Source organism: Bactrocera tryoni, chromosome 1 (assembly GCF_016617805.1).
Source record: "Bactrocera tryoni isolate S06 chromosome 1, CSIRO_BtryS06_freeze2, whole genome shotgun sequence".
In the NCBI taxonomy this organism is placed as follows: Eukaryota; Metazoa; Arthropoda; class Insecta; order Diptera; family Tephritidae; genus Bactrocera; species Bactrocera tryoni.
Window position 1 is genome coordinate 10,717,876 of NC_052499.1, and position 26,748 is coordinate 10,744,623.

A 26,748-nucleotide genomic window follows, 5' to 3' on the forward strand; every position below is an offset into this window, starting at 1 on the left:
CTATAAATTACTTTTTGAGTGTTCTTTAGAAGAAGAAGAAAACACGGAAATCTCTTTGAATTTAAGACATATCTACATATATACGAATGTGAAGCAGACAGATGCTCTAGAAAACCGTAAGTAGTTTTTTATGTAAACATATAAACAAAAGTAAAAAAAAAGATATTAGGAACAATTTTCAAATCAGCTTCTAATAGATCGGGGTACATAACTTTTTAAAGCAAAAAAAAAAAAACAAAAAGAAAAAGTAGGATGAAACACATTGAAACGAAAGATAAAATAACAAAAATTAAAAGAAAAGCAATTTACGGCTGATCCGTGGTCCTGAAGAGGACGAGGAGTCTTGCTTTGCATTTTCTGAGAAAATTTATCAAAGCAAGACAGACATTTATTTAATAAAGGCTTTTTAAACAAGAAAAAACGTTAGCTTCGGTGCAACTATGTATTCAGTTTGTATGGAATTATATGCTATAGTAATCCGATCTGAACAATTTTTTACCTTAAGCAGTAATCCATATCAAATTTCGTGAAGATACCACGTGAAATGCGAATGTTTTCCATACAAGCCCTTGATTCCGATCGTTCGGTTTGTATGGCAGCTATGTGCTATAAAAGTCCGATATCGGCAGTTCCGACAAATGAGCAGCATCTTGAAGAGAAAATGACGTTTGCAAAATTTTAAAACGATATCTTTAAAACTAAGGGACTAGTTCATATATATATAGACGGACAGACAGACGTACATGGCTAAATCGACTCAGCTCAACATACTGATCATTTTTATATATACTTTATAGGGTATCCGACGCATCCTTCTGGGTGTTACAAACTTCGTGGCAAACTTAGTATACCCTGTTAGGGTATAAATATTCTGATATTTTGACGTGAGAATTTCTGATTGAAAATAAGCGTTCATCTTATTATTTTAAATAAAGAAAATATAACATACAGTGTGCTTGGGACGTAAAGTAAATAAGGTGCACCAAATTTCTTGATTTTTTTATTGTACAAAATAAAAATAAAAAACTCAAAAAAAATTGGATATTTAAGTTTTTACAAAAGTAAATAATTATAGAAGTCAATTGAAAAGGTTGCGGCTTGCTATAGTATTTTTTTTCAACCTAGTTCCCTTCAAGGATGATACAGTAATTATATCGACGCTCCAACTTTTCGAAATCATTTTTGTAGTACGATTTGTTCTTTGTTTCAAAATTGGTCTCAATTTCGGCGATCATCTCTTCATTCGACGAAAATTTCGTCGCTGGGAGCTAGAGCTGGAGAATACGATGGATGCGGAAACAAATTGAAGCCCAATTCATGAATTTTTGCCATGGTTTTCACTAACTTGCGACACGGTGCATTATCTTAGCACTTTTTTTCATTAAATGCGACCATTTTTCGGCGATTTCGTCCAATAACACTACATATAAATTGTCGCTGTTGATGGTTCTTCCTTTTTCATGATAGTTAATAAAAACTATTTCATGCGCATGCCAAAATACGGACGCCATAACATTGCTTGTCGACTATTGCGTTTTTCCACTCTTTGAAACGGGTTCATCATGTATAGTCCACTCCGATGACTGTCAATTGGACTTCGTAGTGAAATGATGGAGCCATGTTTCATTCATTGTTACATATCGACGCAAAAACTAGGGTTTATCACGGTTCAACATGTCCAAACACTGTTCCGAATCATCAACATGTCGTTGGTTTTGGTCAAAAGTGAGCCCGCGCTTTCTCATACCCAAATATTCCTGTGAACGATATGATGTAGAAGTTTAGGGCTAAATTATATGGATTTAATTTTATTAGCGCCATCAGACCGGGCACCTGTTAAGTTTATTTCAGGTTATGCAACCGATGGCATTCTATCTTTCTTTGTCTTAACACTCTTGATTATTTTCCTTTTCTGTTGGGAATTTGAAATGCCTTCTATTATTCAGCCATGCCACCATCCATTAATTGAAATACGCTCTCTTCTGCATTTATTGTTGCATTATTTGATACTATCTAAATTACTGATGACAGTATAATAACTTGCAACACTACCCACGTAGGTACTTCACCACACGATTGCAACCGAGTGCAATGCATTGCCAACTATTTGCATAATTAATATAGACACTCCATTTAATGCATGGATTTGGACGTCTGCAAATGTGCAGTGAAAGGATGAAGAGAAGATGAGACGAAGTGTAAAAGTAGTAGAAAATTCCAAAAGCACTTAAAGTGGCATAAATTAAAAATTCACACTTGATTCATAAAGCAACAGAGGGCAATAACTTTAAAGACATACATATGTACAAGAAGATAGCATTTCTTTTGTTTTAAGTTTTTTTTCTAAATTTTGTTATGGCTTTTAAGATTCGTGTTGATGCTGGCATGTTTGCTGAGATATTGCATAAAATGTAATCTAATTGAAATTCTAATCGAAACCGTCGAGGCGTTAATTTGTTGAGATAAACGTTTATCTGCAATAAGCTATTTTATCTTCCCATCTAAACTTCCTACTTTTATTCTTTAGAGCAGATCTTATTCCATGCGCATCACAACTCTACAAATATACTTTTACAAATAGCTTAATGATTTTCAACTGCCCACTGCGCTCACTACCAGTCCATGTGCAATTGAGAAATTTAATGTAGCGCTTGCTGTGAGTTGGTCTTCCTTCTTCTCGCACTATAGCAAATGTAAAACGAGTCAGGACAATCGCAGACACGTCCCACGGCTTCCCGTGCTTTGTACACCATATGCCAATGGTGTAAGCTTCTTTATTTGAGTTATAAAATATACCAACTAACTTTAATCTTATACTTGTGTGTCTTTACCGATGTTATCAGTGTTCTGTAAAATGAGACTCCGTCGAAGATTGAGATAAGCATTAATGCTGGAGAATGTTGCAAATGACACAAGTGGTGATTGCTAATAATGTCCAAAGCAGTATGGACTACAAATGCCCAGTAAACATACAACATATGAAATCGTATTCGTGGAACAATACCCGACAAAAATATTTTGGATCGGTGCAGGCGTTTAAAGTTAAGGGAGCCGATTATTCTTCTTCTTTAATTATTTAATTGCACAGTTTGACGCCAATTCAAGATACCAAGTGCAGCCAGGTCTTTATCCACCTGATCTCTACAATGGAGGGAAGGTCTTTCTCTTTTTCTGCTTCCCCCCACGGGTACTGCGTCGAATACTTTCAGAGCTAGAGTGTTTTCATCCATACGGACGACATAACCTTACCAGCGTAGCCACTGTCTTTTAATTTGCTGAACTATGTCAGTGTCATTGTATAACTCGTACAGCTCATCGTTCCATCGAATGCAATATTCGCCGTTGCAAGTGCGCAAAGGACCATAAATCTTCCGCAGAACCTTTCTCTCGAAAACTTCGAAACACCGACTCCTCAGATGTTGTCATCGTCCATGCCTCTGCATCTTATAACTTGACGGGAATAATGAGTAGCTTATAGAGTTTGGTATTTGTTCGTCGAGAGAGGACTTTACTTCTCAATTGCCTACTCAGTCCGAAGTGGCATCTGTTGGCAAGAATTATTCTGCGTTGGATTTCGAGGCTGACATTGTTGTTGGAATACTGATTATAAGATAGACGAAATTATCTACGACTTCGAAGCTAAAACTGTCAACAGTGACGTGGGAAATCTGAGGCTGTTTTCTTTTTTTCATTGGTAGGGCTTTTTACGCGACGGGTTCCAAACCCAGCGCACAACCCTGGGGCGGGATGGTTCGCCTTCTCACTTTAGCTCGCCTTCAGTGGCTGGTTTTTGGCTATGTAAAAGATTATTTTCTGCCCACTCCCAAGTGAATGGCGCTCAAAGAACTTTCCTCTTGTGTAAACTTCTACACATAGCTCCATCATTGGGAGCCGCTTACACTAAGATAAAAAGGCTTAAAAATACTATCTCTGGAACTGCTTTGCAAAACTTTGCTTGAATTCGAAATTTTTTGCTTGCTGTCTCAAAAGCTGCTTCTTAAGGCTGTATCATTACCGCATCCTACGCACTATCCGTAATATTGTAATGAAATGTACACAATAAAATAAATAGAAATGAAAAAAGAAAATATAAAAGTATAAAGCTGCTGAGTAGTCTTCGAAGAATTATGTAAAAAGTATAGTTGTATTTATCATACACAGACACAAGCCGTAGAAATGCCGTACAACGGCGGTGGTTCAGAAGTTTTACGTCCAGCCGCGCTGTCTGTGACAAGTGATTAAAAGTAGTTTGTTAATATCTTATGTCGATTGTAATCTGTGGAAATACTTTGTATTCAGTTGGCGTTTGCAAAGCGTTTTTATTAGCTGCCAGTTTTAACACCTTGGCAATAATGAAAAATGTAGACCTTTTTGCTTGGCTCTAATTGACAATTACAGGTGTTATCGGCAATCTAATTTAAAGCGAAGCTGTCATTCTATTTGCTGTCACTTAAAATAAATATGCTTCTTTGTGCAGGTAAAATGAGTACGTGAAATGTTTTATAATGTTTTGTATTTAGTAAGTACACATATTTATTGCTTTGGTTTTCAGCTGATAGTTCTTAAATCGTGAGATTTTGGAAATTCGGTTTTCGGTATATTCGGCTCTTATGGAAATTTGGGCCTTAGAAGAGCTTGAAAGTGCATACCTTATGACAAGTCGCATTTTTAGTTAGGCAGTTATAACTAGTAAGCATTTAATTTCGCACCTCCAAAGACAATATACATATGTATGTATATCGCCAATCAACTGTCAAATATTGGCTAGTCAAAAAAGTCTTTTCGTATTTTGTCAATAGATGTCGTTGCAGTCGTATATCTTCAGTGCTACCAATCACATTGTGTCATATCACATAGTGTTGGAAAAGTGAGATTTTAAGCTTCATTTAACCAAAAAAAATTTAATTCGGAAAGTTGAAAAAAAGTTACAGCTGTTCATAAATGAATGAAAATATTGAAGAAATTTGCTATATTTTGAAATTTTTGTATAAAAAAGGGAAGAATGCCACGCAAGCCACCAATGAAATATGTGAAATTTATGGAGACGATGCTGTATCAGTTCGTGTAGCACAACAATAGAACAATACTCATAGTTCGCTCGCTTAGAATCTTGAAATTTCGATGTGAAAGATGCACTTTGCTCTGGTCGACCTATCGTTGAAAAAGTCGATAAAATTACGGAAAAGATTGACCAGGACCGTGACATAAGCAGCCACGGCATCGCTAAGGAACTTAACATTTATCATTAAATTATCAAGAAACTCGATGTTTGGCTACCACATGAATTATCTGTGAAAAATTTAATGGACCGATTTAACATCTGCGATTCTTTGCTGAAACGAAATGAAATCGAAACATTTCTGAAGCAAATGGTAACAGGAGATGAAAAGTGGATCAAATACGACAATAATGAGCGAAAAAGATTATGGTCCAAGCGTGGTGAAGCTCAAAGCTAGGATTGAGGCCTCGAAAGGTTATGCTGTGTGTTTGGTGGGATTGGAAAAGAATCATTCACTATGAGCTGCTCCAGCCTGGTCGAACGATTCTACATTTTATTGTCAACAACTGATGAGATTGAAGCGAGCAATCGGAAAAAATGGCCAGAACTGATCAACAGAAAGGGCTTTGTCTTCCATCAGGACAACCCTAGACTACACACATTTTTGATGACTGTGAGAGCTTGGCTGGGAAGTTTTGATGATCCAATGATCCACCATCGGACTACCATTTGTTTCGGTCAATGCAGAACTACCATAATGGAGTGATGTTGGCTTCAAGAGAAGCCTGTGAAAATTACTTGTCGCAGTTGTTTATATCGGAAAAATGGCAAAAAGTGGTCTACCAAAATGGTAGAAATTTTCTTCATAAAGATCATTAAATACAAAAAAAATAAGTTGAAATTTGATTCGAAATATGAAATTTCTTTTCAATGTTACAAACAACGTATTGACCTTTAAAATTTGCTGTTCAGGGTATAAAAAATGCTCGGATTTGCATATTGTCGATATTAATCAGTAAAAGCTATATTCCAATCATTTAAAATAGCTCAGCTACTTAAACATTGAAGGAACACAAGCAAAGACTTGTCATTATACGAGTGAAGATCAAATTTTGCTAATATGCGGCAAAGTGACCCAGTTTTTATATAACGACTGACTTCTTCATATTCATCCCGAAATGCTATTGGTCAAGTTGGATGTGGTGGGTGGGATGTGTCGGCAACAACTCCAGCAAGTGTGATAGTATTCGAAGTGGCACACCATCGCTTAGAAGAGTGCAATTAAAAGTGAAGACAAGGGCACATGCAAAAAATAATGTAGTGAAATTCCCCGGACAACCCTTATAACCGGACAAATTTGTTGAACACATTTTCATTAATACCATATATTCAAAGGAACCAATTCCTATAACCGGACATTAGTAAGTTCCAATGACCGGACACGAACACTATTTTGGTTATATTTCACGCAACTTATCTCTAATAAACGTACAAGTGTTTATAAAGTGTGTATGGACGAAAAAACTGTGGCGGTTGATGTCCGGTTATGAGGAATTTCATTGTATATTTGTATTTTAAGTTGCGAATTTTAGGGTTAATGTGAATCGGGAAACTTGCTAGCACTTCCGTTTATTGCCTGCTCATAAATAAGCATTGCAAATTTCTGCTTCCGCCTTTCCAGTAAACTATTACAACAAAAAATTACATAATATATACTATTTTGTCCACACTTTGAACTTAATCATCTGTCATATGTCATATTTACATACATGTCACGCGATAATTAATCCGAATACTATGATGATATATGCGTTAATTATATTTTTCATATTTAAAGCCTTTGTCTTTATTTATTTTAACCTTCACTAAAATAGCGACAAGAATACTTTTCGACAAGTGCTTCAAGGACTAAGCTACTCACACACATTTAATAATTCGCGTTCACGCGTTTGCTAGCGCTGCTTATGCCTGGAAAGAAGCGTGGGCGCCCAAACTATTGATTAACTACAATTTATATTATTTCAAGTTTGACGCACGCACAACCATGAACTTCCGTGACCTTTGGCGGTGTGTTGGTTTTCCTGTTTTTGCTTTTTTTTTGTGTTCGCAAGGCTTTTAGGAAATAGCTCCATCGATTATCTGCACATGCATACATTACACTTTAACGATTCGAAACGAAATAAAAATATTTAAATGACATTAAGCTGGGAAATGAAATGGAATATCTAAGAAAAGAAATTATTTTAATTACATACTTGCAGAATTTTTATTCATCTTCTTCTTCAGTCGTAATGCTTGCTTCTAAAATTTTCGATGTCAGCCCACGACCATACGGCGATAACTGTTTGTTACACGATATTTACTTTGGGACTTATAAAGTATAACGATGCTATTTATTTAGAATATTGGAATATTCTTATGGAGTAATAAATATCGACGGGGTCTTGTGTTTTTTTTATATATTTTCCACAAGAATATCGATTGATTTAACATACCCACAGAGAAAATAATCTAGCGGCGTCAAATCACATGATCTTGGCGACCATTTAACTCTAAACGAGCGCCAAACTATGCACGCAATGTGTCCATGCCTAGGCCGGAAACATGAGGCGCGCACCGTCTTATTGAAAAAAGACATCGTTCGCGTCGATTTCAATAAATTCCGGTAAAAGGTCAGAGAACATCGGGTTAAAACGCTTGATATTGTTAATAACAGAATTTCTTGGTTCATTTCAAAAGCAATAAGGCTCGATGATGCTGACATTCCACAATCCGCACCAAACGGTCAATTTTTTGGATACAATTGCATTCTCTTTCATTTACGTGGCGGGTCCCAAACTCAACGCACAACCCTAGGAATGGGGAAAAATACTCTTGTAGAACCCCCCGAGGTGATCTAGTGGCTGATGCCCAGAGCATAATAAAATTATGGAGGGAACACTTATCCAGCCTGCTGAATGGCGGTGAAAGCGTAACTCCAATGCATGGCGCACCCGATTCCCTAATCGAAGACGATGAGCAGACGTTCCACTGCCCGACCATGAAGAAGTTCGAATAGTAATTAGCCGTCTGGAGAACAACAAAGCGGCGGGGGCCGATGGATTGCCCGTCGAGCTATTCAAACACGGCGGCGAAGAACTAATAAGGAGCATGCATCAGCTTCTTTGCAAAATATGGTCCGACGAAAGCATGCCCGACGATTAGAACTTAAGTGTGCTCTACCCAATGCACAAAAAGGGCTACTTTTAACAGCACGGAAAGGAGCTGGCTTTATGCCGCTATGTCTGAATTCGGTATCCCCACAATACTAATACGTAAACTAAAGTTGAGCAACACCAAAAGCTCCGTCAGGACCGGGAAAAACCTTCCCGAGCCGTTCGATACCAAACGAGGTTTCAGACAAGGCGACTCCCTATCGTCCTGCTGCTGGAGAAAATAATTCGAGCTGCAGAACTTAATCGAGCAGGTACAATCTTTTATAATAGTGTACAGCTGCTGACGTACGCCGACGATATTGATACACATGGATACTATCGTGCCGTTAGTTCTGCTTTCTCTAAAATGGATAAGGAAGCGAAGCAAATGGGTCTGGTAGTGCATGAGGGCAAGACGAAATATCTCCTGTCATCAAACAAACAACAGATCGTCGCACTCACGACTTGGTTCCCACGTCACTGTTGTAATCTTGGCCAAGAAGAGAATTGCTTTTCCCAAACTGCAAGGGATTTGACTCACCTCAATGGCGAAAATTTTGCTTTTTGACAAAGCCATTAAGCCAGAAATGAGCCACATCTCAAAAGACCGCGTTTTGCGCGAAGAGCTTTTAGAGCAGCGACAGAAGCACGTGATTTTGCGAAATGTGGCATGATGAAATGGCAAACCTTACTTAAAACACTGACAAAATTTTACGCAAATCCGTAGACAAGCATAGCCGTCATGAGCTGTCAAAATCATGTCATTCCTATTGGTAGACGCTGTATACCAATTGTTACTCTAAAATGAGTTCAAATTGTTAAAAGGTCTTAGCAACAAATGACCGGCGAACTCTTCAAATTGCGCGGTGATTAAAAAAAATACGAAACAGAGACAACTTTGTATCACGTTGAGTAAATACCAAAACTCAAAGTAAAGAACTGCAGATGGAAGTCACCACAAGTCATGAATTTCAGTAGAATTCACGCAACACCAACGCGGCATTCGTAAGCAAGCAACCAACATGCGTGCCATCCTCAAAAAAATGCAAATACAAATACACAACCATATCCACAATCAACGAAATAGACCGACAACTTTTATGTACAAGATGAGAAAAGGATATGTCGTGTTGTCCAGTAAAAAGTTAAAAAGACTGTATGAAAAAAATCATGAATGAAATCGGGGAATACTTGAAGATTTAGACGTTTTTTGGTAACGCCAGTACTGGCCATCTCCGCCAATGACAAGTTGACTTCTCGAGCAGCAGGAAGACGTCGGAGTTTAGGCGGCAGTGACGCGACGCGTCGACACTATAGATATACACACATATGTATATATGTACATAGAGTAGAAAAAACTTAAAAGCTATATGTACAAGCGAATTGGTAGACATGTCTGTCCACGATAATGCACTCTCGCAGCATTGCAAACTCGAATTCGCGCGAGTCGGCTTATAAGCGGAGAGTTCGCCAAATCTGGTTTCGCTTGTTTTTATTGATGCTGTTTCCTTTACCAAATTCAGGTTCCAGTATTCAACGTTGCCGTAGTTACACGCACAAACACACACAGTAAAATATTGTCGGTTTCTTTACGGGCGCATGCGCACCTATGCCTCTTGCCAGCAGTGCCTTTTACAGCGAATGCAGCTTCATTGTTAACGTGGGCTCCATGTCTTGTTTTCTTTTTTTTATTTGGTGCCGTTCGCGCCTTTTACTTTTTTGGCTCACTACTTCCGAAATAGTAAGAAAAAACGAAATAAGAGTGTTTTTCCGATGCATTCAAATGATCACATTCTGTTTTTTTTTTCTTTTTGAGTTGCATAAAACTTGTTCTTGGCGCTCATGCGAGTGAAAAGTCCTTGCAGTACTATAAAGAACTGGAAGCTTGTTTTTGATTCGAGTGTGTTTATGCTTGCGTTTTTGAGCGCAGGACTCAAATATGGCCTTTGCGTCAAGCATTATCCTTATTAGCCGTATGCAGCGCCCTTTGAGTGTAATTGCATATAAAGGGATTACATGTGTTTCTTCGGGTAAAAAACAGGCTTTTTTCAAAAAATTTTTTCGCATATAAAAAATTAAATATTTTATTAGAATTTTTTATTGTTACAAACATACACTATTCATAAAGAAATTCTGAAATTTTTGGAAAACATATTTTAAACTCGGCCATTGTGACGCCATTTCCGGTGACCCCTAGGAAAAAAGATGCGCCCGTGTTGGCAGGATAACTCCTTACAGGATCATCTAAAGTAAAAAAATATGTGTTTTAGTTTAAACTTTAACTTAGAACTTGGACTAAGGAAAAAAAAAACTGAAAATTGGATTTTCGGTAGACTTATTTTACAAAAAAAAATGGAAAATTTATATGAGCTTAAATAATTGTAATCGAAAAAAAATCCTTCGCCAAGTTTTTAATCATAGTATCTCAAAGGTAAAAGTGTAAAGTTTCATAAGGATCGGTTGAGTAGTTCTCAAGAAACCTTGCCAACACAGTTACGAGAAAAACGCCTTTAAAGATTGCTAGTGGCGTAGCTACAACTTCGGGCGCCCGGGGCCAAGGATGTTCTGCCGCCCCCCTTTATCTACCTACCTACAAGTCATGAAGTGGTTCGAACAAACGTGAATTTTTACAAAATACCTTCGATATTAAGTATATAATATTTAGGAACTAGAAGCCACGCAAATTCTGAAGTTCCAAAATTCTCACAATACGGTTTTTGAGGAAATTGATAATAAATTTACAAGATATGTTATTAAAAGCCATAGAAAAAAACCATTTTCGCCCTATATCTTGTACACTTTTGACACAATTTGTAGGAATTTTTGCCCGAATTGGAGTTTTTAAATACTATTTTTGAAAATTTGGAGAAATAAAAGTATTTATTACATTCAAAGACAAAGCTAGAAAAGTGCATCTTTAAGTTCTATCACTATTTTTAAGAAAGATATAAGCCAAAAGATATAAGACAAGTTCAAAGACTGAAGAGTATTCGAGTAAAAATTAATATTTTTCATTGTTATTCAGATTATTACATTGTGAGTGTACAACAATCTTTTATAATAAATTTTGTAAAAAAATTTGTGGAAGTATTTTTCTGAATATTAAAAAACAGCGAAGATCGTTTTGCGCCCCCCAAGCCGTTGCGCCCGAAATTGAGTGTTTCATTGATAACGACCCACTACTTCAAATTACATACATACATATACATACATAAGTACATATGCCTAACATTTTAACGTTCTGCTGTAAGATATAACACAGTTTTAACCAATATTTAAATTTTGTTGCTCTCATGTTTCATTTCATTATTTGTTTCATTCTTTCCTCTGTAAATTTCCGAAAATGTTGTTACGTTATTTTGCATTTTAGATGACGATATGTGTGTATGAGACCTGTTCTTTTTCTTCACAGTTGTTTTTTTGTTTTGTACCCTTAACAGGATCATTATGTTTGTACATTCATCATTTGTCGGAACCGCCGATATCGAACAACTAAGGCATATAGCTGTCATACAAACTGAACGATTAAATTTAAGTTTTTGTATGAAAAACAATAAGAAAAAACGAGATATCTTTAAGATTTATCATTGCTATGATTTATTGTTCAAAACAACGGTACAGTCTCCGAAGATTTTGTTCAGATGGGACCGCTATAGTGGCTTCGGTTCAGCTGAAGTTAACGTTTTTTCTTTTTTTTTTAAACTTATTTGGACACTATTTATTCGTTCCCGTCGAACTTTCCACTTACCTATTTCTTCACTAAAGATATTCACTGCAAATCGAAAAGATAGATCCTAAGCTGCTCGTGTCTAAAGAGAGCAAGATGTTTCATTAATCAGTAATAATGTACAGATTACGAATATCTGTGATTGTTCTCCCAAAACTTGAAAAAACACTAAGCGGGAAGCGCGTTTAGAGATAAATAAAGAAACGTTAGCACAAGGTCGGCTTTGGGGTTCGATATCTCGTAAGCGAATATGATTTTAATAGCACATTTATATAGTATATTTCTAGTTATGTCTACATTAGAAATATACAAATAAAAAGTATGTTTTTTCAAACCGCGAAGGTAGACGAGCCTATTAAGTCAAATAATATGAGTGTAAAAATATTCAGTATATGTAAGTATGGACTTCATTACGAAATGCACCAGGTCTACAAATTATGTGCAAAAAACGACAGAAATTCTTATATTTTTATTACTGCAGTGGAAAGGCAATAATTCTCAAGACAAATTGTTAGCTTGTCGCATCCAACAAATCATCACAAAGACGCTGCTTTCCAATAAATAACTTTGTTAGTTGAACTACAGTAGCTATTTGTACGGTCCATAGAAAAGAGCTGATTTTACGAAATAAGAACCCGCATAATGTTGACAATTTTTTGCTTTCAACTTATTACTAAGTAGTATAAGTGCACACATTTGCACATATTTATAAGTCTAAACTACAGTAAAAAGTAGCAAAACCTCACATGAAAACTAGTTATGAATTTGTCTCTTCTCCACGGTGATTTTTAATACCGTTATTCAGGCATCTTCTTCTTCTTCATTGGCCTAGACATCGCTCGCGCTGTTATAGCGGAGTTTACAACAGCGCCAGTCGTACTTCCTTTTTGCTGTTTGGCGCTAATTGGAGATTCCAAGTGTCCTTCTCCACCTGGTCTTTCCAACGGAGTGGAGGTCTTCCTATTACTCTGCTTCCCTTACGGGTACTGCGTCGAATACTCTTAGAGCTGGAGTGTTTTCATGCATTCGAATGACATGACCTAGCCATCGTAGCAATTGTCTCTTGATTCGCTGAACTATGTCAATGTCCTGTTGTATCTCATATAGTTCCATCGACTGCGGTATTCGCCGTTGCCAATGCGCAAAGGACCATAAATCTCATCAAGTCGCGAATGCGACTTCTGTTTGTTTGGTGACTAGAGATATTTCGTATTGCGCTCGTTCACAACCAGGCCCATATGCTTCGCTTCCTTCTCCAGTTTTGAAAAAGCAGAACTAACGGCACGGTTGTTGAGTTCAATGATATCATCGGCGTACGCCAGTAGCTGTACACTCTTATAGGAAATGCTTTTCTATTTAGCTCTGCAGCTCATATTATTTTCTCCAGCAATAGATTGAAGAAGTCACACGATAGGGAGTCTTCTTGTCTGAAACCTCGCTTGGTATCGAACGATTCAGAGAGGTCCTTCTCGATCCTGACAGAGCTTTTGGGATTCCAAAATCAGACATAGCGGCAAAAAGGCACTTCCTTTTCATGCTGTCGAAGGTGGGTTTAAAATCGACGAAGAAGTGTCCATTTCCCTTTCACGGGTCCTTTCCAAGATTTGGCGCATGGTGAAAATCTGGTCGATTGTAGATTGTCCAGTTCTAAAGCCACACTGATAAGGTCCAGTCCGTTTTTTGACGATGGGCTTTAATTTTCCATACAGTACATTCAATAGAACCTTATATGCGATGTTGAGTAGGCTTATCCCACGGTAGTTGGTGCAGATTGTGAAGTCTCCTTTTTTGTAGACTTGACAAAGCATACTTAAATACCAATCGTCGGGCATGCTTTCGTACGACCATATTTTACAAAGAAGCTGATGCATGCCACTTATCAGTTTTCGCCTCCGTGTTTGAATAGCTCGACCGGCAATCCATCGGCCCCCGCCGCTTTGTTGTTCTTCAGAGGGGTAATTGCTATTCGAACTTCTTCATGGTCGGGCAATGGAACGTCTGCTTCATCTTCATCGATTGGGGAATCGGGTTCAACATCTCCTGGTGTTAAGCCTTCATTGTCGTTCAGCAGGCTGGAGAAGTGTTCCCTCCACAATTTCAGTATGCTCTGGGCATCAGTCGCTAGATCATCTTTGGGGGTTCTATAAGAGCATGCTCCGATCTTGAATCCACCGTATCTTTTCGTTGATTCTTTAAGCATTACCCCTGTCGGCCAGCTTGTCAAGCTCTTCCTACTCACGCATTTCGGCCTCTCTATTTTCTTGTCTGCAAATGTAGGCATGACAACCTTTTATTTTGCGTGGTTTCAAAATACCCGCAAATTTATCTCTTTGCACCCTTCTGTTGAGAAATCTGAATTTATTGCTGGGTGTGCAATTTCATAAGAGTGCACATTGCATTATATGAACACACATTTATAATATTTCCCATTTAATGTCGCTTGTGTGTTTTTGTTAGTGCAAAAGGCGGGAAATGAATGTGAATTGCTTGACACTGCAACGCCTCCACCATAACGCATGTCCCCATGTGACAGAGTGACTCTTTAGCAGCAAGAACCGCAAGCAAAGGCTTGGCAGCAGGAAACGACAATGAGGGCGGACACTCTTGGAAAGTATTTCCACACTTCAGATTGGCCTACAAAAGGAATGTTATGTAATAATAAAAGGAAAAGTTAGTGCTGGACCAAAAAGAAATGAAATTTATTGTGCGAACAGTGCAAAATATAGTGGGCGTTCAATGAAATAGAAACACTAATTTACATTTTGAATTTAAAACGCTCAATGACTGCAGAAAAAAATGTTGTGACAGTTTCTAAGAGGCACCACTCGTGTCTGCCCTTTAATGGAGTTACTACTCGTACCCCTAGAAAATTAAATATAAATAGTTGAAAATTGTTATTCTTTTATTTTACATAAAAAATGTTCTTTGATACATACGTACAATGCCGAAGCTCGAAGTAAAGCTTCCTGTTTAACTAATCGTTCGGCCCTACAAGTAAAGCTTCCCTCATAACAAATTGTTCGTAGGCGTCTACAAACTACTCGTATCTTACTAGTTCCACTTCATTGCTCACCAGCTGTAGCTGCGCATACCTACAAAGCAACTTACACACTTACGTTAACGTAATTTCATACTTAAACGAAGTGGCATGCGGCGTCGGGTTGCATTTGAACCTGTACTCTATTGTGCAAGTACAATGCTGCTCGAGCTTTTGGCTTAAGCGCTCGTGCGCTTGCCATAGTGAAAATATTTAATGAACAGCAACATTCCTTTATACCGACATATGTGTATATGTATGTCGATGGCATCAAGGTCACATGCCGACACTTAATATTCATGATAAAGGAGTGAACAATTTGGCATGGAATTCATGAAATTGAAAGTGTAATGTAGAACGGTGAGAGGGATGGCTGCGCTAAAGTATTTTCAATGTCGCCATTTCGGGTGTTATTAGCCCGACGGAAGTGTCAATGTCAATTGACGGAGATTTGCAATTTTTTGAAATTGATTCAGTGATTTGAAAGGACCAAGTCACGTACTTACTTTTAATGGGCTATTACAATAAAATTTTTATGTATGTTGTTTGTGGGCAAATGGTGCTAAAAGGTTTGAAAAGTCTACTATGTGCACTTCATGGCGCATATTCGGTTTATGGAGTAATTGATAGTTCGGTCGGGTTCGGTCGGGTGTCATAGTGCTTTGAGAAGATTTAAAACGCTTTGTAATCAAAATTAAAATGTGCTTTCCTTCGAGTCATTTCAAACTAAAGGTCTTAACCGAAAATAATTTGAAAACGCAAGTGAATTATTTAAAGTGTGGCAAACTAAATCTTGGCAGTTGCACTTAACTATAAAGACTGGCTTGCGGTAAACAGGTCTTAAGTGACTTTCTTTCCCATCTTATGCCAAAGTGTATAAAAAGATCTTTATCTTGATTATGATCGGTCAGGCAGCTAAATGCTTTAGTGGTCCAATCTGAAGGATATATTTGATGGTTGCAGCCTTATCTTGGTAAAATAACAAAATTTTCGTGGAGAAAAAAGAACGTAAGCAAAATTTCAGATCGATATCTCAAAAACTGAGCGACTAGTTCGCGTGGGTACAGACGGGCAGACAAACGGACTTACAATTACCTGTGTGTTTAACGTAGGTACCTGTAGTCGACAGTCTTAGCCGACTGCGCCTAAAAGCACAGCGGATCCCACCAATGCGTTGATACGCGCCCTGAAAATTCCAGACATTTTTCAGTATCAATTGGCAGTGTGCAATGGACACACTAACCACCTTAGTAGGGTTCGAGGCCCATCTAAAACATCTACCGTACTTTCGGTCCGGCACCCGGTTGGAATGAACTCCACATTGAATTGACAAAATTTCAATTCTTCCCGCATTTTGGGTATTAACCACAACCACCATGATACTCCCCGAAAGGTCGTGCTTTATGAACAGGTTGTAGTGAACTAAAAAGGCTCCTGCTCCCCAAGGTCTCTCAGGGCAGACCTCGTAGCCGAAACTACAACCAGTTGAGCTTCCATACTGCTCTGAAATGGTGACCAGGTGTCGCTAATCCTAATCGTTAATCGCGACGCGTTCGCATCCAGCCCTAGGATAAATACGCTACTACTCGGAAGTAGTGGTAGCCAGGTAGGGCTCTAGTGGCTCACTAAATTTTTATTACAGACTAGTGACAATCATACTGAAGAACCCATAACTACGCAATAGTAGTTGTGGTAAGGCAATATGATACTGGGGGTGGGAGTCATACAACCTCCCAATACACACATCACGGCATACGATCCCTGGCAGTTGAACTGTATAATCCCTCCAATCTGTGTCTGGTGAGGGCGCTCAAAAATGTCTCAGTATTTTGGGTAGACAGCTGACATCTTAAGATGCCCAGCTTGTAGACCCTTCAATGCGGAGTCGCGGCAATGGGGTGCACTGAGAATCACTTAATGTAGCACCTATCGGTCGCTTTCTCCCTCTCAGGTACCCCCTTAATCTACCCAACTTCGCGGATCCTTACAATCAGTCAAGTTGCTGGCCCTTTACTGCTGACCACGACCGACCAGGTCTTGACCTACTTTGGCGTCACCTGTGCAATCGCTTTCAGCACAGGTTATACATTTACATATGTATGTATATACTTTAAGAGTATCCGACGTTTCCTTCTGCATATTACAAACTTCGTGCAAACTTAATTTACTTTGTTCAGCAACTATGTATATCCCATGCGATTTTCCCCAAAAACATATTAATTAGTTATTCATCATTAAATTATTATCAAATATTGTCATTAATACAAAATTAACAGAAATCGTTAATTATGTTATATATATATCTCACGAATCTTTCCAGTTTGAAGAGGTCATGAGACAAACTCATACAAATACGAGTACTACACACATTTGTGCCGTTATTAATTGCTCTAGCTAATGAAATTTCCATAAAGCTGTCAACATGACGTAGTATTGAGCGTCCGATAAATAACCGTAAAATTACGCCAATTTGGATCGACTCCAAATAAAAAAATACAAATTTTCCCGAATGAAACTGTGATAGTGGCAATAAAATATACTTGAGACTGCAATTGCAAATAACAACAGCAACAAAATGCAGTCGGAGCGAAAACAGCAAATTGCACTTATTGCCGCCATATCCCTAATATTTATGCTCAATTTGTTGCTGACGACAGCTGCGGCCAAAGAGAATATTCCAACCACGAGCATATACGCAAATGAGGATTTGCGAGATGAATATAAAACAAATGAGCGTCATAGCCAACAAAATCGGAAACATCAACACCATCAGCAGCAGCGACGACAGCAGCAACATCATCGCCGGCATGAGCTGCACGAACGCGAAAAGCGTGAAGGGGACCAGGCTGGGCAGACATATGATGGCCCGGATAGAGCGAATCAACATCGTACACATCAACATCAGCACCAACAACATACGCAACATCATCATCAACCGCAGCAGCACTCTCGTCAATATCGCCAGCATCGTGGCCACACACAAAATCCCGCGGTTGGTGGCTACGCCGCAAGTTACCTCAGCGGTAGTTATCCTGCATCGTTCTCATCCGATGCTTCGTCGGCAGCGCACTCCAAACGGTATTCACGTGACTCGCGTGACTCGTCGGCATTTCCGGCACGTGAACGTAAGCCTAACATTATTCTAATACTCACCGATGACCAGGACGTCGAGTTGGGTTCATTGAATTTTATGCCGCGTACACTGCGTTGGCTACGGGATGGCGGTACAGAATTCCGTCACGCCTACACCACCACGCCAATGTGCTGTCCGGCGCGCTCATCACTGCTAACTGGCATGTACGTGCACAATCACATGGTTTTCACCAACAACGACAACTGCTCGAGTCCACAATGGCAGGCCACGCACGAAACTCGCTCCTTTGCCACATATCTCTCGAATGCCGGCTATCGCACAGGGTATTTTGGCAAGTACCTGAACAAATACAATGGATCGTACATACCACCAGGCTGGCGGGAATGGGGTGGTCTCATTATGAACTCCAAATATTATAATTACAGCATCAATATGAACGGACAGAAGATCAAGCATGGTTTTGAGTACGCAAAGGTGAGTGTACACGATTTTGTAAATAGCCAATTATTTCTCGAATTATTCAGTTTAATACGACGTACACATTTCCTGTGGTTTGGGTACTCTAAAGGCTAATCTGTCATTTCAATAACAATTAATTGTCCTATCCAAATTTGTCAAGTGTTCGGTATCTTCTGACTACCGCCAAAATTACTCGTCGATTGAAACTTATAAAACACCAAACCGATTTTTAATCAATTTGCATTATTTTATCTGATATTCTTCAATAATTTCTCAACCCTCTTAGGACTATTATCCAGATTTGATAGCGAATGACTCAATCGCATTTTTACGATCATCGAAACAACAAAACCAAAGAAAACCTGTGATGTTGACTATGAGTTTTCCGGCGCCACATGGGCCCGAAGACTCAGCGCCACAATATAGCCATCTCTTCTTCAACGTAACGACACATCAGTGAGTTCAATTGTCTCTATTAGATTTATGTATTCTTGAAATGTATTAATCCTTGTTACACGAATAGCACACCATCTTATGACCACGCACCCAATCCGGACAAACAGTGGATACTACGCGTTACTCAACCAATGGAACCAGTTCATAAACGTTTCACGAATCTATTGATGACAAAGCGACTACAAACCTTACAGAGTGTAGATGTTGCTGTTGAACGTGTCTGCAATGAACTCAAAGCCTTAGGTGAACTTGATAATACATACATTATCTACACATCGGATCATGGTTATCATTTGGGTCAGTTCGGTTTGATAAAGGGTAAAAGCTTCCCATTTGAGTTTGACGTGCGTGTACCTTTCCTTATACGTGGACCAGGTATACAGCCGGCAAGAGTGTGAGTTTTAATTAATGAACTGGCAGTTATGCAATTACTTATCACACCTCTTCGCAGTGTGGACGAAATCGTCTTGAATGTGGATTTAGCGCCCACTTTCCTAGATATCGGTGGCGTTTCAACGCCTCAGCATATGGATGGGCGCAGCATTTTGCCACTGCTTTTCAGCAGACAGCGTAATGTACGCGAACAGTGGCCAGATACATTTTTAATTGAGAGCTCCGGCCGGCGTGAGACACCCGAACAAATTGCGGAATCTCGTTTACGACTACAAGCCGATCGCCAGAATATGAGGCTAGCGAATAGCACATTTATAAACGAGTCGCCCTTTAACGAGAGTACAACAGCTAGATCGCTAATAGATCTGATCGATTTGGAATCACATGAAGATACCGAATTCGAAGAGGACGTGGGTTCAGAAGCGGAAATAGGTAATTAGAAATAGCAAAATCATATTTATACGAGTATATATATATATTTAATTATCGCTTATTATAGAAGGGAGAGTGGGCACGGAAATAGAAGATGATGCTGAAGATGATTTAGACACAGATACTGAGGATGACGTTTCTTCAGGTGTGGTAGATGAAGATATAGAAGAAGATGTCGAAGAGGAAACAGCACAGGAAGAGGGTTTAGAGCAGGAACAACAAGATCAATTCGACAATAATCTACCAATGATGGCGCCATATATGACGAAAATGATGCGCTTGAACTCCGAATGCTCTGATCCGGCCTTGTTGGAAAATTGTCGCCCAGGACAGAAGTGGAAATGTGTGAACGAGGATGGTCGTTGGCGGAAACACAAGTGTAAATTTCATGTGAGTAACGAATGATATTGTACTCTTTGTACCTCTGTACTAGATGTCCACATAATTTTCGCTTCAGTCAGTTATGTAACATTTTTTGTCACAATTCAATATTATGAACTGATTTGTCATACTTTAGTTGCAGCTTCAGCATCATCTCGAAGAGATATCTAAATTTTCGAAGAAGGACACTAAACGTAATTGTGCTTGCTTTACTCCAGAGGGCGTTGTTTACACGAAAATCAAAACGAACCGCAATTACTTCGAAGGCGATCGTATTCGAAAAAGGTAAAGCTTAATTCGTGCCATTTTTAAGCTACAGGGTTTTGTCCGGAAAGGAATAAGAATGAGTCAATTTAAACAAAAAAAATATTGAACCAATCGTTAGAATTCTTTAAAAACTTGTCGAACCCGATTGACCCTTCGTTTGAGTCTATTGAGGACTTCCACCTAAAACTTGGCGTTGACGGTTTGTACAGGAGGCGCAAATTCATGGTGGGCGATGCCTTTGATGTCAAAAATGACAATGAGCATCGTTTTCACTTTGGATTTGCTTATTCTTCCGGTCTTCATCAGTGACCTCCTCCCGACCCTCCAAAAAAGCCTGGTGCCACCACCCCACTTCTTGCTAAAGCATCATCTGGGTAAGCCAGATTGATCATATCAAACGTCTCTGTCGCAGATTTACCGAGTTTCACACAGAACTTAATCACGGAATGCATGCGAAAATGTTTATCCTGAATCTCCAGGTGCTCGGAGACAACTGTCCAGCCACTCGTTCATTAGCTTAGAACGCCCTCTACCGAATCCAGTCGGTGCGCGCACGCTTCGAAGTACAGTCGCGGCGAAAGAAAATCAGTACTATTACTTTCCGGACAAACCCTCTATACTATCGATTTAAATCCCTTACCTTGTAAAATTTAAGGAAAATAATTGATATTTAGAATTTTGAATTCTATCTTAATATATTCCGAATTCCAAATTTTTTTTGCTAGTAGAAATTTCGAGTAACATAATTTTCCCTCTTATCTACTCACAGAACTCAAAATCAGTCAAGATTTTCACGTCGTAATAAACGCTCATTAGATGAACACTCTGATTCCAATGAAGTCTTCCACACCGAGCTGCCATACGAGATGGAAGAACTGCTCGATCTTCAAGACACACTTTCCACTGTAGAAGCACATTTGACGAAACCGAAGCGTATCAAACGCGAGTTAATGTCCAGCTTCTTCGAAACACCTTCTTCCACTGACATCCTAAATGGCGGTGAAGGCGGAAAAGTGGGCCACAACTCATCGAACGATGCAATCTCCAAAGTTATACAGGAAATACAAAATACGCTCGAAACACTCGAATTAAAATTTATCGCACCAAATGACGCGCATCAACCTAATTCCACAACTACCTTGTCGGCATCTGGCTTCGTACGCAGTGGTAAGTTTCCCAAGGTGGGTGGTCGTGTGGGTACACGTTGTTACATTGAGTCGCAAACGGGCAAGGTCAACTGCTCCGATGTTATTTACGATGATGAAAAGACATGGCGCAAGTCACGCAATCAAATTGATATGCTAATCAAAGTGCTCAAGGACAAAATAACACATTTAAAGGATATTAAGAAGCAGATGCGCGAGAACAAACAACAACAACAGGGCCAACAGCAACAGCAACAATTGCATTACAATTCAGGAAGGTATTGGGATAGAGACTATGCGCCACGCACAAGTGGTAGTGGTGTGAACAGACATCGCATGGAAGAGCAAGAGCACGGCGAGGAGTTACCTTACAATATGTCGGATTACTTGGGGCGAAGGCAGAAAGCACGTCGCCGCAATGGTGGCGGCGGTGCTGGTGCCAACAGCAATAATAATTTCTATCAGCGTGGTGGCTTCAATCACCAAAACTACAATCACCGCACATACCAGCGACAACATTTGCCTGTCGGCAATGGTCGACGGCGCTACGATAAACCGTTGGAGGGACGCGAATTTGATATGAATTATTTTACACAAGAACAAATTGGTGTTGCAAATACATACAGCAATGATATTAACAATGATAATGGCAGTGGAGCTGGCACGAATGGTTATAGTGGTAAGAGTCCTTTTGGCAAAAGTCGCTTTCAGGGCCGCAATAGCAGTCAAAATGGCGGTCAGATGCAAACACAGCGACGACGTCGCCCTCAAACACCAAATGTAACGGTACCGCAAACAGTACACACACTGCAAACGCCAGCATCAGCGACGTCATCGTCGACAACGCGACCAACAACCATGCGAACAATGCACGGCATGCGAACTACAACAATCAACAGCAGAGACCGAGATTCAGTGGCGAACACTACAGCGACTAATGCCAAAACAACCATAAACGACGTAGCTACAACATCATCCACCACAATGACGCGTTTGCAGTGGTCAACAACAAATTCCCCGTCAGATAGCAATGGCGTTTCCGGTAGCAGTGAGGGTAAGCTTGTAGCATTCATAATTAATTTTGTTTGCTTTGACTCCATTGATTTATTTTACTTAGCGACTACTAAAGATCCACATGCGGACGAACAGTCGCTCAACAATGTTGGTCAAAAAGAAATCTTCACCGGCTTGGGCAGCGCGCACAACGCTGACCCATTTCAGCAGCAAAAAGGCCAACCAGCCGAATGTTATTGTGAGCCGGATACACAGAGGTGCGTAGAATTCAGTTATAAATGCATTTTAATACAAAAATGTTTAACGAAAAACAATTCCACATTACAGTTATGTGGATTCAAAGGAAATTGCGCGCGAGGCACGTCGTAAGCTGAAAGAAGAGCGTCAGCGCAAAAAGGAACGGAAGCGTATTAAGAAGGCACGTCTGGAGAAGGAATGCCTTTCAGAGAAAATGAATTGTTTCTCCCATGACAATATGCATTGGCGTACGGCGCCACTTTGGAATGATAGTCCCTTCTGCTTCTGCATGAATGCCAACAACAATACTTATTCATGTGTGCGCACTATAAATGCAACACACAATTATTTATACTGTGAATTCACGACGGGCCTGATAACGTTTTACAATTTGAAAATTGGTGAGTTATAATGGCTTATATAACGAAAAATTAAAACTGTCATATAACTAGGGTTGCGAATTTATTAATTAAATAATGTTGGGTTAAAAATTAAATTTTCAGTTTGAATTAAATTTTCAATTTTTAATACTAAAATGGGTATTAGAAATTGAAAATCTAAATAAATATCAGAATTAAAAATAAATATTTAAAACTAAAATTTTCAATTCAAAAATTCACTTTTTAAACCAAAAAGTTGGGATTAAAATATATTATTTAATTGTTAATTGCAAATTGGAACTAAAAATTTAAAATTTAATTTTTAATCCCAAGATCAGAAAGAAAATAATTAATTATAATCGTTTTAATGTGTAATTTGCCAAACACTATTCTAGAGTATTGAATATGATGGCTCTGTACGCGCTTTAGTTCAAAATTGTAAGACAGCGCGAAAAATTGAAATTTCAAGACTTTTTTTACTTATAAAGTAAGGATTAACAGTTTTTGGTTACTCCAGTATTTGTTAATACATTTTCTTAATGCTGTTTAGGCTCAAAAATATATATTTAATTTTTAAAGCCGGTACTTGGGATTACATACTTTTTCAAATCGGTATTGAGTATTTGGAATTGAAAATTAAAAATGATTTTTAATTAAGATTTTCGGGATTAAAAAATTAACCAAAAATAATTCAATTAAAATTCAATTGAATCCAAAGAATCATCTTGCAATTAGAATTGCAATCCTAACAAATATAACGGGTGATCCAAGTAGAGGTGCTTTTTTCAATATCCTTTTTTTGACATATTTTTGAAGTTTTTTACGAAAATTCACGTTCTGAAAACCCACCCATCTAGAGAGACACAGCATTCATTATTGGTTAATATTCGAATAGAAAATATAGCAGCCGTAGTTGAGAGTGTACCCGCAGACCGTGGAGAGTCGATTCGGTGCCGTTCGCAACAACTCGGCCAGACGTATGGAACGACTTAGCACATTTTACGTCGAGATCCTAAATTGAAAGCGTACGAAATACAGCTGTTGCAAGAACAAAAGCCGCTTGAAGCTCCCAAACGACATTGCTTCGCTCTATGGGCCTTGAGCTTGAGTTCCAAAAAAATCCGACTTCTTCGAGCCAAATTATGTTTAGCTATAGATCCCATTTCTATCTCGATGGGTATGTATACAAGCAAAATTGCCGCATTTGGGACGAAAAACAACCTGAAGAGATTCAAGAGCTGCCATTTCATCCAGAAAAACAGGGGTTTGGTGTGGTTTGTGATCCGCTGGAATTATCGGTTCATATTTCTTCAAAAAGTATGCCGGTGAGAACATAACTGTCAATAGTGACCATTATCGTACCATGGCAACCGACTATTTGATGCCTACAATTGAAGCTTGTGATTTCGGCAACATTTGGTTTCGACAAGACGGCACCACTTCCCATACATTGTATCAGTCAATGAATTTATTGAGAGAACACTTCGGTGAGCAGATAATTTCACGTTTTGGGCCGATCGATTGGCCATCAAGGTCATGTGATACCACACCGTTACACCTTTTCCTGTGGAGAGTCAGTAAAGTAAAGAAGAGTAAAGTCATAGACTTTATGCGGACAATTCGGCTTCGATTCAGCCCATGAAGCACAATATCACGAGAGTTCTGCAGTTAGCAGTCGAAATGCTAGAACGAGTAATCGAGAATTATACTCAACGAACGGGTCATCTGAGACGTATCCGCGGCCAACATTTGAAAGAGATAATCTTCAAAAAATAAAAGCCAAAGAATGTTCGTCCGAATGATAATAGACATTTCCATTAAATTTGAAGTTTCTGTATTTTTTCTTTAAGAAAGTAGGGAATCTTGAAATGGATCACCCTTTATTTGCTTCCAAAATGCTTTATTTTAATCAAACGTACTTTTTATAACAAAAAACTTTTTATATCAATTTTAATATATTTGTTTCACTCCGCATCATTTTAGATCCCTTCGAAACACAAAATCGAGCATCAACACTAACAAACGAAGAGAAATCGTATATGCATGATACTTTGGAAAAGCTGAAAGGCTGTCGCGGAAAAAGCTGTACAATCAAACGGTATCAAACCCAGCATCATCAACAGCAAAATGAAAGTGCGCTGCGCTCGGTGCAAAGGGGCACCAAACGAAAACAAGGTTAGCACATATTTAGCTTTTGAAAAATGGAAAGTTATCAAAATTAGATTAGAGGAAAGTTTGCTACTTTTCTGAAAAAAAACTAATGAGAGAGTTGAAATATATATGTACGTATGTTATATTTGACCAAAAATTATTATTTGGTTTCTTTTTTTGATTTTTGGTTTTCCAGTTTTATGTTATGTTTTGTAACTACTTTAAAACAATTAGAAATTGTAAACATTAATTTTTGTTTCAGGACTTGCTCAAAGCGCCTCGGGTGTCAGTTCATTTATTTCCAGTCGCTTAGACTATGACGAGCCTCTGGCCAAGCGGAGAAAACTATCAAAGTGAGTACCGTAATTTCACACCTATGAAAATGAGAAGAAATGCTCTGAAATTGAATTAACTTCGGAAACAGGTGGTCGACGCATACAAATTTGAAACGTAAACCATGGAAGCAACAACATCACTACCATCGGCAGCAGCAACAACAGCAGCTCTACTATCGGCAACAACATTTGCGTCATCATACCGGCAATGCTGAAGGCGAAGCACAAGCAGGCATGAGCGAGGCGATTGATGCAATGGAGCCGGTGAAAACTTTGCGGCGTAATCGTTTCCACCAAGAAGTAAATAGTCCAACTATGCAACAACGACAACAGCAGCAGCAGCAAGCACAAAACGAAAAGAGTTTGCTAAGTAATGATGGCAGGCAAAGTGATAGCTCGGAGCGAAAATTGATTGCCAACCAAAAAGCAACGACAACGGTCAGCCCAGAGTCGGGGGAAGCGCAAACTTTTACCAAAGTTGTAGATGTTAATGATACTAAAGTGACAGCAACAGCAACAACGGCATCAACACTAGCGACTACAACAACAACAACAACCACACCTATACTTACAGCAGCAATATAAATTATGAAATCAAAAGTGGCAGCATGGAGCATATCTATCGCATATTCCTAAACAACATACACCAACAGCATATATAGATTTATTGAGTTACTTACATATGATGTACGCTCAAAAGTAAATGAAGCTATTTATTTATATTAACGACACATTTCCTTCTAGCGTTCTTAACCCGTCTGATTTATCTTAAGGGATTATATGGGTTTCCTCGGGTAAAAAACAGCATTTTTTCCAAATATTTGTCTCATATAAAGAATTAAATATTTTATTAGATTTTTTTTTGGTACAAACATACATTAACACAGAAATGCTGAATTTTTTGGAAGCAAATATTTTAAATTCGGCCATGGCGACGCCATTTCCGGTGACCCTTAGGAAAAAAATGCGACTGCGTTGGCAGGATAACTCCTTACAGGATCATCTAAAGTGAAAAAATACGTGTTTTAGTTAAAACCTTAACCTAGT

At 38.7% G+C, this 26,748-nt stretch overlaps 1 protein-coding gene across 2 annotated transcripts; it reads left to right on the forward strand.

Moving 5' to 3' along the window:
• LOC120769965 (extracellular sulfatase SULF-1 homolog) lies at positions 1-26,405 on the forward strand. 2 transcript variants are annotated; one of them, XM_040097041.1, is made up of 13 exons: positions 1-116; positions 17,278-18,525; positions 18,797-18,966; positions 19,034-19,360; positions 19,418-19,791; positions 19,859-20,181; positions 20,309-20,457; positions 21,209-22,638; positions 22,702-22,855; positions 22,926-23,236; positions 25,199-25,390; positions 25,629-25,719; positions 25,791-26,405. In XM_040097041.1, exons 2-13 carry the CDS (start codon positions 17,533-17,535, stop codon positions 26,284-26,286), a joined length of 5,010 nt encoding a protein of 1,669 aa, XP_039952975.1. In that variant the 5' UTR covers positions 1-116; positions 17,278-17,532; the 3' UTR covers positions 26,287-26,405. The 2 variants fall into 2 exon arrangements, with proteins under 2 accessions (XP_039952975.1, XP_039952981.1); XM_040097047.1 differs by having other exon boundaries at positions 20,315-20,457.
• The last annotated feature ends 343 nt before the right edge of the window (positions 26,406-26,748 follow it).